This window comes from Heptranchias perlo, chromosome 11 (assembly GCF_035084215.1).
Source record: "Heptranchias perlo isolate sHepPer1 chromosome 11, sHepPer1.hap1, whole genome shotgun sequence".
Classification (NCBI taxonomy): domain Eukaryota; kingdom Metazoa; phylum Chordata; class Chondrichthyes; order Hexanchiformes; family Hexanchidae; genus Heptranchias; species Heptranchias perlo.
Window position 1 is genome coordinate 65,503,661 of NC_090335.1, and position 12,518 is coordinate 65,516,178.

The following is a 12,518-nucleotide window of genomic DNA, read 5'->3' on the forward strand; positions in this document are numbered from 1 at the left end:
GGCGGGAAAAGGAGGGCCCGAGAGCGGGAGAGCTGAGCTAAGGGAGATTGGAGGTGGGTAAAGGAGGGCCCGAGAGTGGGAGAGCTAAACTGGGACCAGCGGCGGAGTTCCAGAGGTGATGTCACCAGTAAAAAAGTAACGCGGCGCAGGGGAGGCAACTGATTGGTAAGTAGGTTCAGGTGAGTATTTCTACTATTCTACAGTAACTAAAGTAAAAAGGGAAGGTCTGCAGCTCTTATAGCAAGTAGTGTTTTTTAGTGAATCAAGGTCCCTAGTGTAGTTTAAATTACTCTTAATTTAGAGAAACTCCTTAAAGGGTGTAACTAACTAGCTTAATCGAAGGCAAGTCATGGCAGCAGAGTTCGCACCTGTGATATGCTCCTCCTGCGCTACATGGGAAGTCATGGACACTACCGGTGTCCCTGGTGACTACGTGTGCAGGAAGTGTGTCCACCTGCAGCTACTGACTAACCGTACTTTGGAGCTGGAGCTGCGGGTGGATTCACTGTGGAGCATCTGCAATGCTGACATTATCGTGGATAGCACGTTCAGTGAAGTGGTCACACCGCAATTAAAGATTACGCAGGAAGAAAATAAATGGGAGACCACCAGGAAGAGTAGAAGGACTAGGCAGGTAAAGCAGGAGTGCCTTGGGGCCATGTCTCTCTCAAACAGATTACTGCTTTGGATACTGTTGGGGGAGATGGCTCATCAGGGGAAAGCAGCAAGAGCCAAGTTTGTGGCACCATGGGAGGCTCTGCTGCACAGGAGGGGAGGAATAAGAGTGGCAGGGCTATAGTAATAGGGGATTCAATTGTAAGGGGAACAGACAGGCGTTTCTGCGGCCGCAAACGTGACTCCAGGATGGTATGTTGCCTCCCTGGTGCTAGGGTCAAGGATGTCACGGAGCGGCTGCAGGGCATTCTGGAGGTGGAGGGTGAACAGCAAATAGTCGTGGTCCATATCGGTACCAACGACACAAGTTTTAAAAAAAAGGGATGAGGTCCTGCAAGATGAATTTAAGGAGTTTGGAGATAAATTAAAAAGCAGGACCTCAAAAGGTAGTGATCTCAGGATTACTACCAGTGCCACGTGCTAGTGAGTATAGGAACAGGAGAATAGACCAGATGAATGCATGGCTGCAGGGATGGTGTAAGAGGGAGGGATTTAGATTCCTGGGACATTGGGACCGGTTCTGGGGAAGGTGAGACCTGTACAAGGGGGAACGGGTGACACCCGAGCAGGACCGGGACCAATGTCCTCGCGGGGCTGTTTGCTAGTGCTGTTGGGGAAGGTTTAAACTAGAATGGCAGGGAGATGGGAACCTGAGCAGGGAGACAGAGGAGGGGCAAACAAGGATAGAAACAAAAGACAGAAAGGGAAGAAGCAATAGTGGAAGGCAGAGAAAACAAGGGTGACAAACAAATAGGGCCATAGTGCAAAATAAAACTAAGATGACTAGCAATCTTAAAAAGACAAGTCTAAAGGCATTGTGTCTTAATGCGCAGAGCATTCGCAATAAGGTAGATGAATTAACAATGCAGATAGATATTAACGGTTATGATACAATTGCGATTGCAGAGACATGGCTGCAGGGTGACCAAGGATGGGAACTGAACATCCAGGAGTATTCAATATTTAGGAAGGACAGGCAAAAAGGGAAAGGATGTGGGGTAGCGTTGTTAGAAAAGGAGGAAATCAATGCAATAGTGAGGAAGGATATTGGCTCAGAAAATCACGATGTAGAATTTGTATGGTGGAGTTAAGAAACACCAAGGGGCAGAAAACGTTGGTGGGGGTTGTCTATAGGCCCCCAAACAGTAGTGGAGATGTAGGGGAGGGCAGTAAACAGGAAATTAGAGACACATGCAAGAAGGGTACAACTATAATCATGGGTGACTTTAATCTACATATAGATTGGTCAAACCAAATTAGCAATAATACTGTGGGGGAGGAATTCCTGGAGTGTATACGTGATGGTTTTCTAGACCAATACGTTGAGGAACCAACTAGAGAACAGGCGATCCTAGACTGGGTATTGTGCAATGAGAAAGGATTAATTAACAATCATGTTGTGCGGGGTCCCTTAGGGAAGAGTGACCATCATGATAGAATTCCTCATTAAGATGGAGAGTGAAGTAGTTGTATCCGAAACTAGAATCCTGAATCTAAATAAAGGAAATTACGAAAGTATGAGGTGCGAGTTGGCTATGATAGATTGGGGAACTTTACTAAAAGGGATGACGGTGGATAGGCAATGGCTAATATTTAAAGAACGTGTGCAGGAATTACAACAATTATTCATTCCTGTCTGGCGCAAAAATAAAACAGGAAAGCTGGCTCAACCGTGGCTTACAAAAGAAATTAGGGATAGTATTAGATCCAAAGAGGAGACATATAAAATTGCCAGAAAAAGCAGCAAGCCTGAGGATTGGGAGCAGTTCAGAGTTCAGTATAGGAGGACAGAGATTGATTAAGAGGGGAAAAAGGGAGTATGAGAGTAAACTAGCAGGGAACATAAAAACTGACTGTAAAAGCTTCTATAAATATGTCAAGAGAAAAAGATTAGTGAAGACAAATGTCGGTCCCTTACAGTCAGAAATGGGGAAATTATAAGGGGAACAAAGAAATGGCAGAACAATTAAACGCATACTTTGGTTCTGTCTTCACAAAGGAGGACACAAATAACCTGCCAGAAATGTTAGGGAACCAAGTGTCTAGTGAGAGGAGGAACTGAAGGAAACCAGTATTAGTAAAAAAAAGTGCTAGGGAAATTAATGGGGCTAAAGGCTGACAAATCCCCAGGGCCTGATAATCTACATCCCAGAGTACTAAAGGAAGTGGCCCTGGAAATAGTGGATGCACTGGTGATCATCTTCCAAAATTCTATAAACTCTGGAACAGTTCCTACAGATTGGAGGGTGGCAAATGTAACCCCACTATTTAAAAAAGGAGGGAGAGAAAAAACAAGGAATTACAGACCAGTTAGCCTAACATCAGTAGTGGGAAAAATACTAGCGTCTATTATAAAAGATGTGATAACGAAACACTTGGAAGGCATTAATGGGATTAGACAAAGTCAGCATGGGTTTATGAAAGGGAAATCATGCTTAACAAATCTACTGGAGTTTTTTGAGGATGTAACTAGTAGAATAGATAGGGGATGACCAGTTGGGTGTGGTGTATTTGGATTTTCAGAAAGCTTTTGATAAGGTCCCACACAAGAGGTTAGTGTGCAAAATCAAAGCACATGAGATTGGGGGAATATACTGGCATGGATTGAGAATTGGTTGGCAGACAGAAAACAGAGAGTAGGAATAAATGGGTCTTTTTCCGGGTGGCAGGCAGTGACTAGTGAGGTACCGCAGGGATCAGTGCTTGGGCCCCAGCTATTCACAATATATATCAATTATTTGGATGAGGGAACTGAATGTAACATTTCCAAGTGCAGATTACACAAAGCTGGGGTGGAATGTGAGCTGTGAGGGCAAGAACATGGCAGATGCAGTATAACGTGGATAAATGTGAGGTTATCCACTTTGGTTGTAAAAACAGAAAGGCAGATTATCTGAATGGGTGATAGATTGGGAAAAGGGGAGGTGCAACGAGACCTGGGTGTCCTTGTACACCAGTCGCTGAAAGCGAGCATTCAGGTGCAGCAAGCATTTAGGAAGGCGAATGGCACGTTGGCCTTCATTGCAAGAGGATGTGAGTACAGGAGCAGGGATGTCTTACTGCAGTTATACAGGGCCTTGGTGAGACCACATCTGGAGTATTGTGCGCAGTTTTGGTCTCCTTATCTGAGGAAGGATATCCTTACCATGGAGGGAGTGCAACCAAGGTTTACCAGACTGATTCCTGGGATGGCAGGACTGATGTATGAAGAGAGATTGGGTCGATTAGGCCTATATTCACTAGAGTTTAGAAGAAACATATAAAATCCTAACAGGACTAGACAGACTTAATGCAGGGAGGATATTCCTGATGGCTGGGGAGTCCAGAACCAGGGGTCACAGTCTCAGGATATGGGGTATGCCATTTCGAACCGAGATGAGGAGAAATTTCTTCACTCAGAGGGTGGTGAACCTGTGGAATTCTCTACCACAGAAGGCAGTGGAGGCCATGTCATTAGGTGCATTCAAGAAGGAGATAGATATATTTCTTAATGCTAAAGGGATCATGGGATATGGGGAAAAAGCAGGAACAGGGTATTGAGTTAGACGATCAGCCATGATCATTTTGAATGGCGGAGCAGGCCCGAAGGGCCGAATGGCCTACTCTTGCTCCTATTTTCTATGTTTCTGTGGTGTGTGTCTGAATTTTTCTCTTGTCCTTCCTAAGCTATAAAGTATATTACATGCTCTTACTCCTCCATGCATTCTCACAATGTTGAAATAAAAACTCATTGTTGTGTCTACTATTCCAACTCATTCTTTCCCAGTGGCTTAGTCTTCGCTTCCTGATGCAATTTACAGGTTTTAAAACCCAAGTTTGTCATCTAATATCTACTCCCTGATTTACCTCATCTCCTCTGTTATACTGTTATCAATCTTCGTGGAGTCATGCACCATGAGCCCTGGTCCTTCATGTAGGTTTCTCAAGTAAAACCCATAAAAAGAATTAAAGCTAATTATCAAGTTAACAGCTTGTACTATAAAATGTTTTCAAAGTATACTTCAAAGTGAACCCAAGGGACAATGTGATTGTCAGACTGTTGATGGTGTGTTGATTATAAATACCCTTTCCCTCAAGTGAGTAATCATAATTTTGCTTAAATCTAAGACTTGTGACTTGGAAGAGCCATTTACACACATGACACAACCCCCATCATACACCAAACTGCATGGCAGCCTAGATGTTATCTGGCATCAGTCTATCCAAGTTCAAAGATCAAAGATCTCATGGTGCATTCAGAATATGACAGTGAAATGGAAACACTACAAGAAAGAATTATTAATGAGTATGAGATAACAAAAACAGATGGACCATGTAACAAATTATCTACCTCAGTTACAGGCTGCTGTTCTTCATCCTAAACAAAGAAAGGAAATTATAAAAGGAAAAATAGCTGGATATTTAGAAACCAAAAGTGTGAACTGTTTCGGTTAGTTATAATGAGAAGAGGGGAAGATGTGTAATTTGTCTAAGTCTAATGAGAACACCTTCATGCAGTTTGCATCTGAAATGCATATTGTTTTTTTAAACTCGTGACCAGGACATGCATGAAAACTAGAAGTGTTACACGAGATAGCCTGTTAATTGGTTTCTGAACCACCAATGGTTTTTAGGCACTCTTAGAATCTATTGATCGAACCTCAGTAACTGACTCTGCTTCTTCCTCATCCTGGTAAAATTAAGAAAAACACATAAGAAACAAGAAGGAATAACATGGCAGGGAAGTGTAAAAGTACACAATTGCACAATAACTTTCTGTCACCTCTCTAACTCTCCCAACATGGCTCAGCATCCACTCCATTTATTTACTTATTCTTTTTCCTCTCTGTCAATGCCTTGAAGCATTTTCCATGTTATGTGCTTAGAAAAGGCCATCAGGCCCAAATGCACTCGCCCCATTTTTTGTTAATAGCGCTATACAAATACGAGTTGATGTTGGAGCAGAGCTCATGCAGAGAGAGTTGGGGGTGGGGAATAAGGGGAGGACGTCAGGATAATTCTGAAATGTGGAGCAGGGAAAGAAGTGGGAGAATATAACCCACTTGAAGAAAATTTTGGATTGGGGACAAGAAGATAAAGAGATTCCCCCAACCCCCTCCCAGTGAAGGAATAGTTTGTATTGGAAATACTTCCCCCTTACGTTTTCCTTTAATCAGATGTATTATAGTTTCAAAAATCTTTTAAACAAAACACACTACTGGTCCAACCTCTGCCTGCTCCTCTTCCTTTGCCTGGTAAAAGCAAATAGATGAGACAGTAGAAGAGTGGGGGAGACAACGCTCTGCACACATGTAGTTTAACTGATGCTTGAAGAACTGATTACTCACTTCAGACTGTCCTTGCTATTTCTATTGAATGGAAAGAGATTATTTCCCGTGACATTACTCACAGATACTCCGGGATCTGGAACATGCTTATAGTATTTAGCTACAAACATGACCCATCCCTGTAAGGCCCCTGCTCAGGTATTCCTTGTGGGGAACTGGTCGAAGTCCTGAAATGAGACTAACTACTGTTTGCCAAGGGCAGTTTTCAGATTCTCTTTTTTTTAAGAATTTTTTTTTAAGAATTTAAAAAACATTTTTTTTTTAATTCTTTGACACTTGAGAATGATGGATCCTCAAAAAAAATTAAACATTGAAGGGCGAATACAGCAAGCTACTACTTTGTACCAGCTGCAGATGCATGACACAAGTGGGATCAATATCAGTACCAAGATTTGGATTTCTGCTCCACTAATGCCAAACAATTTAGTTGAGTTGAACAGTTTTCATTTTAATTTTACTTGAAAATTTTGTGGCAGTTCATCTTAGAGATACTGTATTCTAAAATGAAGAGCAACAGAACAATGCATTTGCAAATTATCTTCAGCTTCCATATGTATCCTGAAGACCCCAACCCCCATCTCTACTTCCCCAACTCATCCCTTAACCCCATGACCATTTATGTGCTGTCAGACTGCCTGACTGATATGAAGTCCTGGATGAGTGAAAGTTTCCTTCAATTTATCAGATCAGTCTTCCCCGCCTCCCCCCCCCGCCCCCATCCATAAACTCTGCATCCTTGCCATGATACTACCGCATTCTCTGCCCACTCGCTCAGGCTGAATCAGAGTTGAGTTACAAATTCCTCAGTCTATCCATCACCAAAAGTATTTGCTTCCACCTGCGCCCTATTTCACCAATACTGCTGAAACCCTTGGCCACACTTATATCAGCTCTAATCTCGATTTTTCTGCCTTTGATTCTCCTCCTTCCTCGCTGACCTCCCATCCTCGTCCCTCCATTAATTCCAACTCATTCAAAACTCAACTGCCTGAATCCAGTCCAGCATCAAATACTTCTCATCTATTTCCCCATCCTTGTTGACCTACACTGTTCCCTGTCCCCAAAAACAATGAATTTAAACTTCTCATTCTCATCTTCAAATCCCTCCTCAGTCTTGCCCCACCCTAACTCTGCAATCTCCTTCAGCCCTTAGTCCCTTCCCTCATCCTTTGGTCCTCCAACTGTTGCTGTCTGTGTATCCTCCCTCCCTTCACCCCACCACTAGTAACAGTCTTCCATTGCCTTGGACCCTCTCCGGAACTCTCTCCCTGACCCCCCCCCCACCGCCTCTCCTCTTTCCACCTTTAAGAGCCTACTTAAAGCCCATCATTTCAACCAACCTTACAGTCATCTCTCCTAACTGTCCCACCATGGCCCAATGTCCGTTCTTTTTTTATTTTTTTCTCTGTAAAGTACTTCAAAATGTTTTTCTCCATTAAAGGTCCTATATAAATGCAAGTTGTTGTTTCACAAATACTGCAGAACAGGCAGTACACACAAAGTACCTCTTTTTCCACATATTCGCCTTCAGGACTAGACTCCTTTGTGGAAGAAATTGGAAAGGGCAAAAGTAAGAAACTAAAATGGAAACCACACATTTGTAATACAATCTCATTAACACGAGGTTCCAAAATGTGTCAGAAGTTTAGGAGAAGCGCATGTTGAGTAGAAAGATGAAAATGAGATGAGATAAGCATGTTAGATAATGGATAACGTGTTATTCATGTGCCCAAAATGGTAGAACATTCATTCCACATCTAAAAAGGTAAGAGTTAATACAAGCACTCTGTAAATAATACAACGTGGCAGACATAGCAAGTCTTTGACACAGTGAGCACCTACACACAGCCTGCCACTATAATGATCGGTCTACACACCGCATACAGCGATTGTGATTGGAAAAAAAAGTCATGTAAGCTCTTGTTTGCTGGGGGGAGTAAGAAAAGAGAGACAAGGAGGAAAAAAAAAATCACTCTAACCAATGGAGTTTCAGCCTGCTAAAGTTTGGGTCTGAAAGAGGAAAGCCATAAAAATAATTTACTTTTAATTCTTCCTTTGATCTAAGGAGCAATAAAGTAAAGCTGGCAAGCTATAACAATTAAAATTAATTACAATTACAAGAACACTCCAAAATTATCAAGCCATTTTGGACAATATGAAATGAATGACACCAACGACAGATGGAAGAATTCAAAAACAGCAAATTTACTATTTCACAGCATAATGACCAGAGCTATTCTTCAACCCTGGGAAGCCTTTTCAGTGACAATGAAGAATCTACATAGGGAGCTTGGCCGGTTCAATAATTTTACCGAAAAATCATGTTCAAAACTCCAGACTGGAGTGTTCTTTTGACACTATTTTGCTTGGATGTTTAAAGAATTATGCACCAGAAGTACAACTTACTTAAAATACTGCTATTTTCAGGTTAGCTACATTCCTGATTGGGGAAAGAACAATATTCTAAAATGCTGTGTCACCCAGTCCCCTCTCCCAAAACCAACCTCAACTTTAAAATTAAAAAGCATCAATATTCACATTCCCCACCAAACCCTATGTAAAAGTCCTAGTTTGATCAAGTGGTTAGCTGTAATTAAAAAGATTACTGGGTTGAACATGAGATGGTTATCAAATGCATTGTCAAGCACATGTGGATTATTAGATTGCCTGGTTAATTGAAGTGATTTGAAATAAGAGTTAAAATTTAAGACTGAAATGGTTAAGTCATTCAAATTTAAAAAAAGACAGTTTACAGGTTTGAGAGATTCTTCTACAGCCTCTTCTGGTTCAACTGTTTGGTGAGCAGATTCCTTATCTTTCTCAGCTTCATTCTCACCAACGTTTTCCTGCGTACACCAATATCAATATTCAAAAGGAAAGCAAAGTGCATAAGATATGCCTAAAATCTACCAGATTCTAGAAGTTCTGACAAAAACAAAACAAAACTGTAGATGCTGGAAATCTGAAACAAAAGCAGAAAATGCTGTAAACACTCAGCAGCATCTGTGGAGAGAACAGACATGCTAATGTTTCAGGTGTGGACCTTTCATCAGAATTGGAAGACATTACCAATGAACAGCATTCAAAAAAGGAACTGAACAAAGAGGATGAAAAACACAGATGCACACACAATAGAATTACTTGTAAAGTGCTCGAGTAGAAAAGCTGGAGATGGTTAAATGGCAGAAGTAATATTAGCATGAGTAAATGTTATCTCTTCCTTTGATGTAAAAAGCAAGAAAGAAAAACTTATATTGTGCCTCCTATTGTCTCATGCTATCACTTCTGCCATTTAAATGTGTGCACGTGTGCCTTGGGATGTTTTACTACGTTAAAGGCACTATATAAATGTAAATTGTTATTGTTGATATGTAAAGTCAACTTGTCTGTTCTCTTCACAGATGCAGCCTGGGTCACTTCAGTGCTCCAGCATTTTCAGTTTTTGTTTCTAGCAAAAGCTTAAATACCAACAGAATTGATATTAAGGAGTGGTTATCAGGTTGTCTTTTTACCAAAGAGTTTAGATACCATAAGCTTCAAGTTAAAAGCATGAGTGATTTAACACCATTATCTGAACCTCCAAACTAAGATTACTGCCTTGAAGTTAGATTGCACATTTGTATTGATGTAAAACACAAGTGATAGAAATTTCATAATCCAGCAGAAGTCACATATCTTCAATAAATGTTATAGTTCATGTTTGGCAAATTGCAAAGATCTGCAAATAAAGTTCTACCAAAAAGGTCCTTTGAGAGTAGTCAAAGTTTAAAAAAAAATCACAAAACATTTGCAGAAATTCAGGATACCATTTAAAACACCATCTCTACACAAATATTTTGTAGATCACAAAGTTTAAGGTGAGAATATTTTTAACAGTCCAGTATAACACTTTAATGTTGCAGTGTATTAACACGGAACTAATTTTTGGCAACCCTTTACTTTATTTACTATTACTCCCAAGGAGCTTTCTCTTTACGACAGTTAATTAAAAGGTGTTAAAATATATTGTTTGTCTGTTAGACATCTGTTATGGCTTAAATCTCCACACATCAAAAAGTCAAATTTGCATTTTTATTTTAAATTTATATTAAGCCAGGACTGTGCTCCCACAACATGATCACTTCCACCCACACACAAAATTATGGAGAAGTTAAAAAACAGAATTGAATAGTAAAAAAGCACACACAAAACACATGCCACACGCACACAAACAATGCAAGAGCACACATAATTACATTTATGTCTGTCGACTGTTCAAAATGATTATGCAACATTTCATTACTTTCTTCAAGCTGATCTTCCGCAGCTATATGCAAGTGCTGCTCATTGCCCTACCAAAGTGAAAAATGGAGATGAGGGATAACTGTTGAGCCATGCGAAAATGTTGCAGAGAAAAAGAATAACAGACAGAGAAAAATATTGTTGATTGATAGTATTCTTTTCTGTTAACCAAACTGAAAATGATTAGACACAAAAAAAAAAATCCACATAGCATTCTGGCTTTTTCTGTATTCCAGTTTTTACAAATGCCTGTGATTGGATAATTAAAGTCAGGTTTTACCGATTTCCACAGATAAAGCCATAGATTTATTTGTGGCATGGCAACTTGGCTAATAGCCGTTTCCCTCCAAATTTGAAAAAAACATGCCCTCTCCATAATCTCCCAGCATTTTCTTACCAAAAATCAGGTCCAGAGATTACATAGAAATCACAACACAAAAACTGGCCATTCGGCCCAACCTGTCAGTGTTGGTGTTTATCCTTCATATAAGCAATATTCCTAAGCCTATGTGCCTGCTCTGTTCCCAAATCCCTTAATTTCCCTTTCCTTCAACAACCTATCTTACCTGCTCTTAAATGCTGACATTGGGCTCGATTTTAGCGTCGGGTTTCCTGCGGGTTTCCAGCGGGGGGGCCCCGAAAATCCCGATATCCAGTCACGTGACCGGATCGCGCAGAGATCCCGGCCACTTCCGGGTGCCGCGCTGACGTGCGGGGCTGCGTGCGCAGGCCCCGCTGGTGCGAATCCCACAGGCAATTAAAGCCAGCGGGGTTCCACTTGAGTGTACTTACCTTGCTTGTTGAGGTCATTAAATGAGCTGAAGCAGCTGTCAAAACAGGAAGTGTGGGATTTTAGCTTCAAGGCAGTGAGTTTCACACACTGGGGGAAACAGTCTCCCTTCAACCGGTCGTGTTCCAGCCAGCAGCCTGTGGCAGCTGCCAAGGTGCACTCCACAGCGGGTGGGAGAGCCCTCACCCACGCAGGAGGCCACCGCGTCATGTAGGGCAACCCCTGCCCTCCACCACCCCCCGCCAAGCCAGAGGACAGACCGACGTGAAACCGCAGCCCCAGTGCGAGCAACCACCTACCTACCCTGCACAACCCCTCAGACCAACACCTGCCAGATGGGTGGTGCGTTGACATCCTCGGAAGACGAACAGCATGACCAGCCCCAGCAGCCTCGCAGTCCACGCCGTCCACCTCTGACACGTGGAGCTCCACAACAGAGTGCTGTGACACATCCACCTGTACAGCAGGAGGGAGGGCTACCGCAGAGAGAGGGAGAGAGGCGCGTCGCAGAGGGCACTACCCTCCGCACAGGGTCCACAGACCGAGGCGCAGCTCCCCCGGACCTCTCGGAGCAGCAGTGCACATGGAGGCGCAGATTCACTCGACATGTCGTCGTGGAGATCTGCAGGCTCTTTCATGCCGAGCTGCTCCTGGCTGGCCCCAGCACCATCTGCTTACCTGTCGCTGCCAAAGTCACCACTGCCCTCCACAACTTCTCCTCCGCATCCTTCCAGGGTGCAGCCGGGTACACCGCCGATGTCTCTCAGTCGTCTGCGCGGAAGAGCCCTGCAAATACACCTGCACCTACTCTGCAGTAACACAATGGGTGGCATCAGTGGTGGGTCCTCATAGTGATACCCAGGAGCGGGCATTATTGGACACAACAGACAGGATTCGCGGAGACATGGCAGTGGTGGTGCCAATATAATGTGTGATGTTTGTTGCTCTGAAATTCAATATAGGTAACATCCATGGCAAACCCTCAGACACCCTTGTGCATCCCCTTCATGCTCACGACACGTTTGCCGTACGCTGCCTACTGCACATATGCGATGCATGCCCTGTGGCTGCAGCACAGGTGGTGGCAGGTTGAGTGAGGCTGGCCGTGAGAGAGATGCACGAGAGGGTGAGTATGGGATAGAGCCATGAGATTGTATGAGGATTGGGTTGCGTGTTAGTGGCGGGTGAGTACTGGCGAGGTGAGTAGGTGCAGGTAAGATGAGGATGGGGTTTCAGTGGGTATGAGGGGTGATGTGACAGAGTAGTGTTGGCGGTGCCGAAGGAGATGTGGGGTGGGGGCAGTGTTGTGGCAGACGGAGTGTAGGGGAAAGACCACGTGTTCTCATTGCAGCTGACCTACTGAGGTCATTGGAGCGCCTCCTGCACTGTATGCAGGTGGGCGATATGTTGGTGGTGCAGGTGACCCCCTCTGCCACCTCGAGCCA

The 12,518-nt window shown here is 43.1% G+C and overlaps 1 protein-coding gene across 5 annotated transcripts in view; it reads right to left on the reverse strand.

Annotated features, from left to right (window-relative positions):
- sh3bgr (SH3 domain binding glutamate-rich protein) overlaps positions 1–12,518 on the reverse strand; it is a 59,300-nt gene that overhangs the window by 7,859 nt on the left and 38,923 nt on the right. The window contains exons 4-8 of one of the 5 annotated variants that reach the window (XM_067993285.1): positions 10,238–10,333; positions 8,756–8,848; positions 7,508–7,543; positions 5,315–5,344; positions 5,006–5,032 (exon numbers count right to left, since the gene is read on the reverse strand). In XM_067993285.1, the coding sequence (XP_067849386.1) occupies positions 5,006–5,032; positions 5,315–5,344; positions 7,508–7,543; positions 8,756–8,848; positions 10,238–10,333 (282 nt within the window). The remainder of the gene's footprint in view (positions 1–5,005; positions 5,033–5,314; positions 5,345–7,507; positions 7,544–8,755; positions 8,849–10,237; positions 10,334–12,518) is intronic. The other 4 variants (XM_067993286.1, XM_067993289.1, XM_067993287.1 and 1 more) reach the window with 4 other exon arrangements.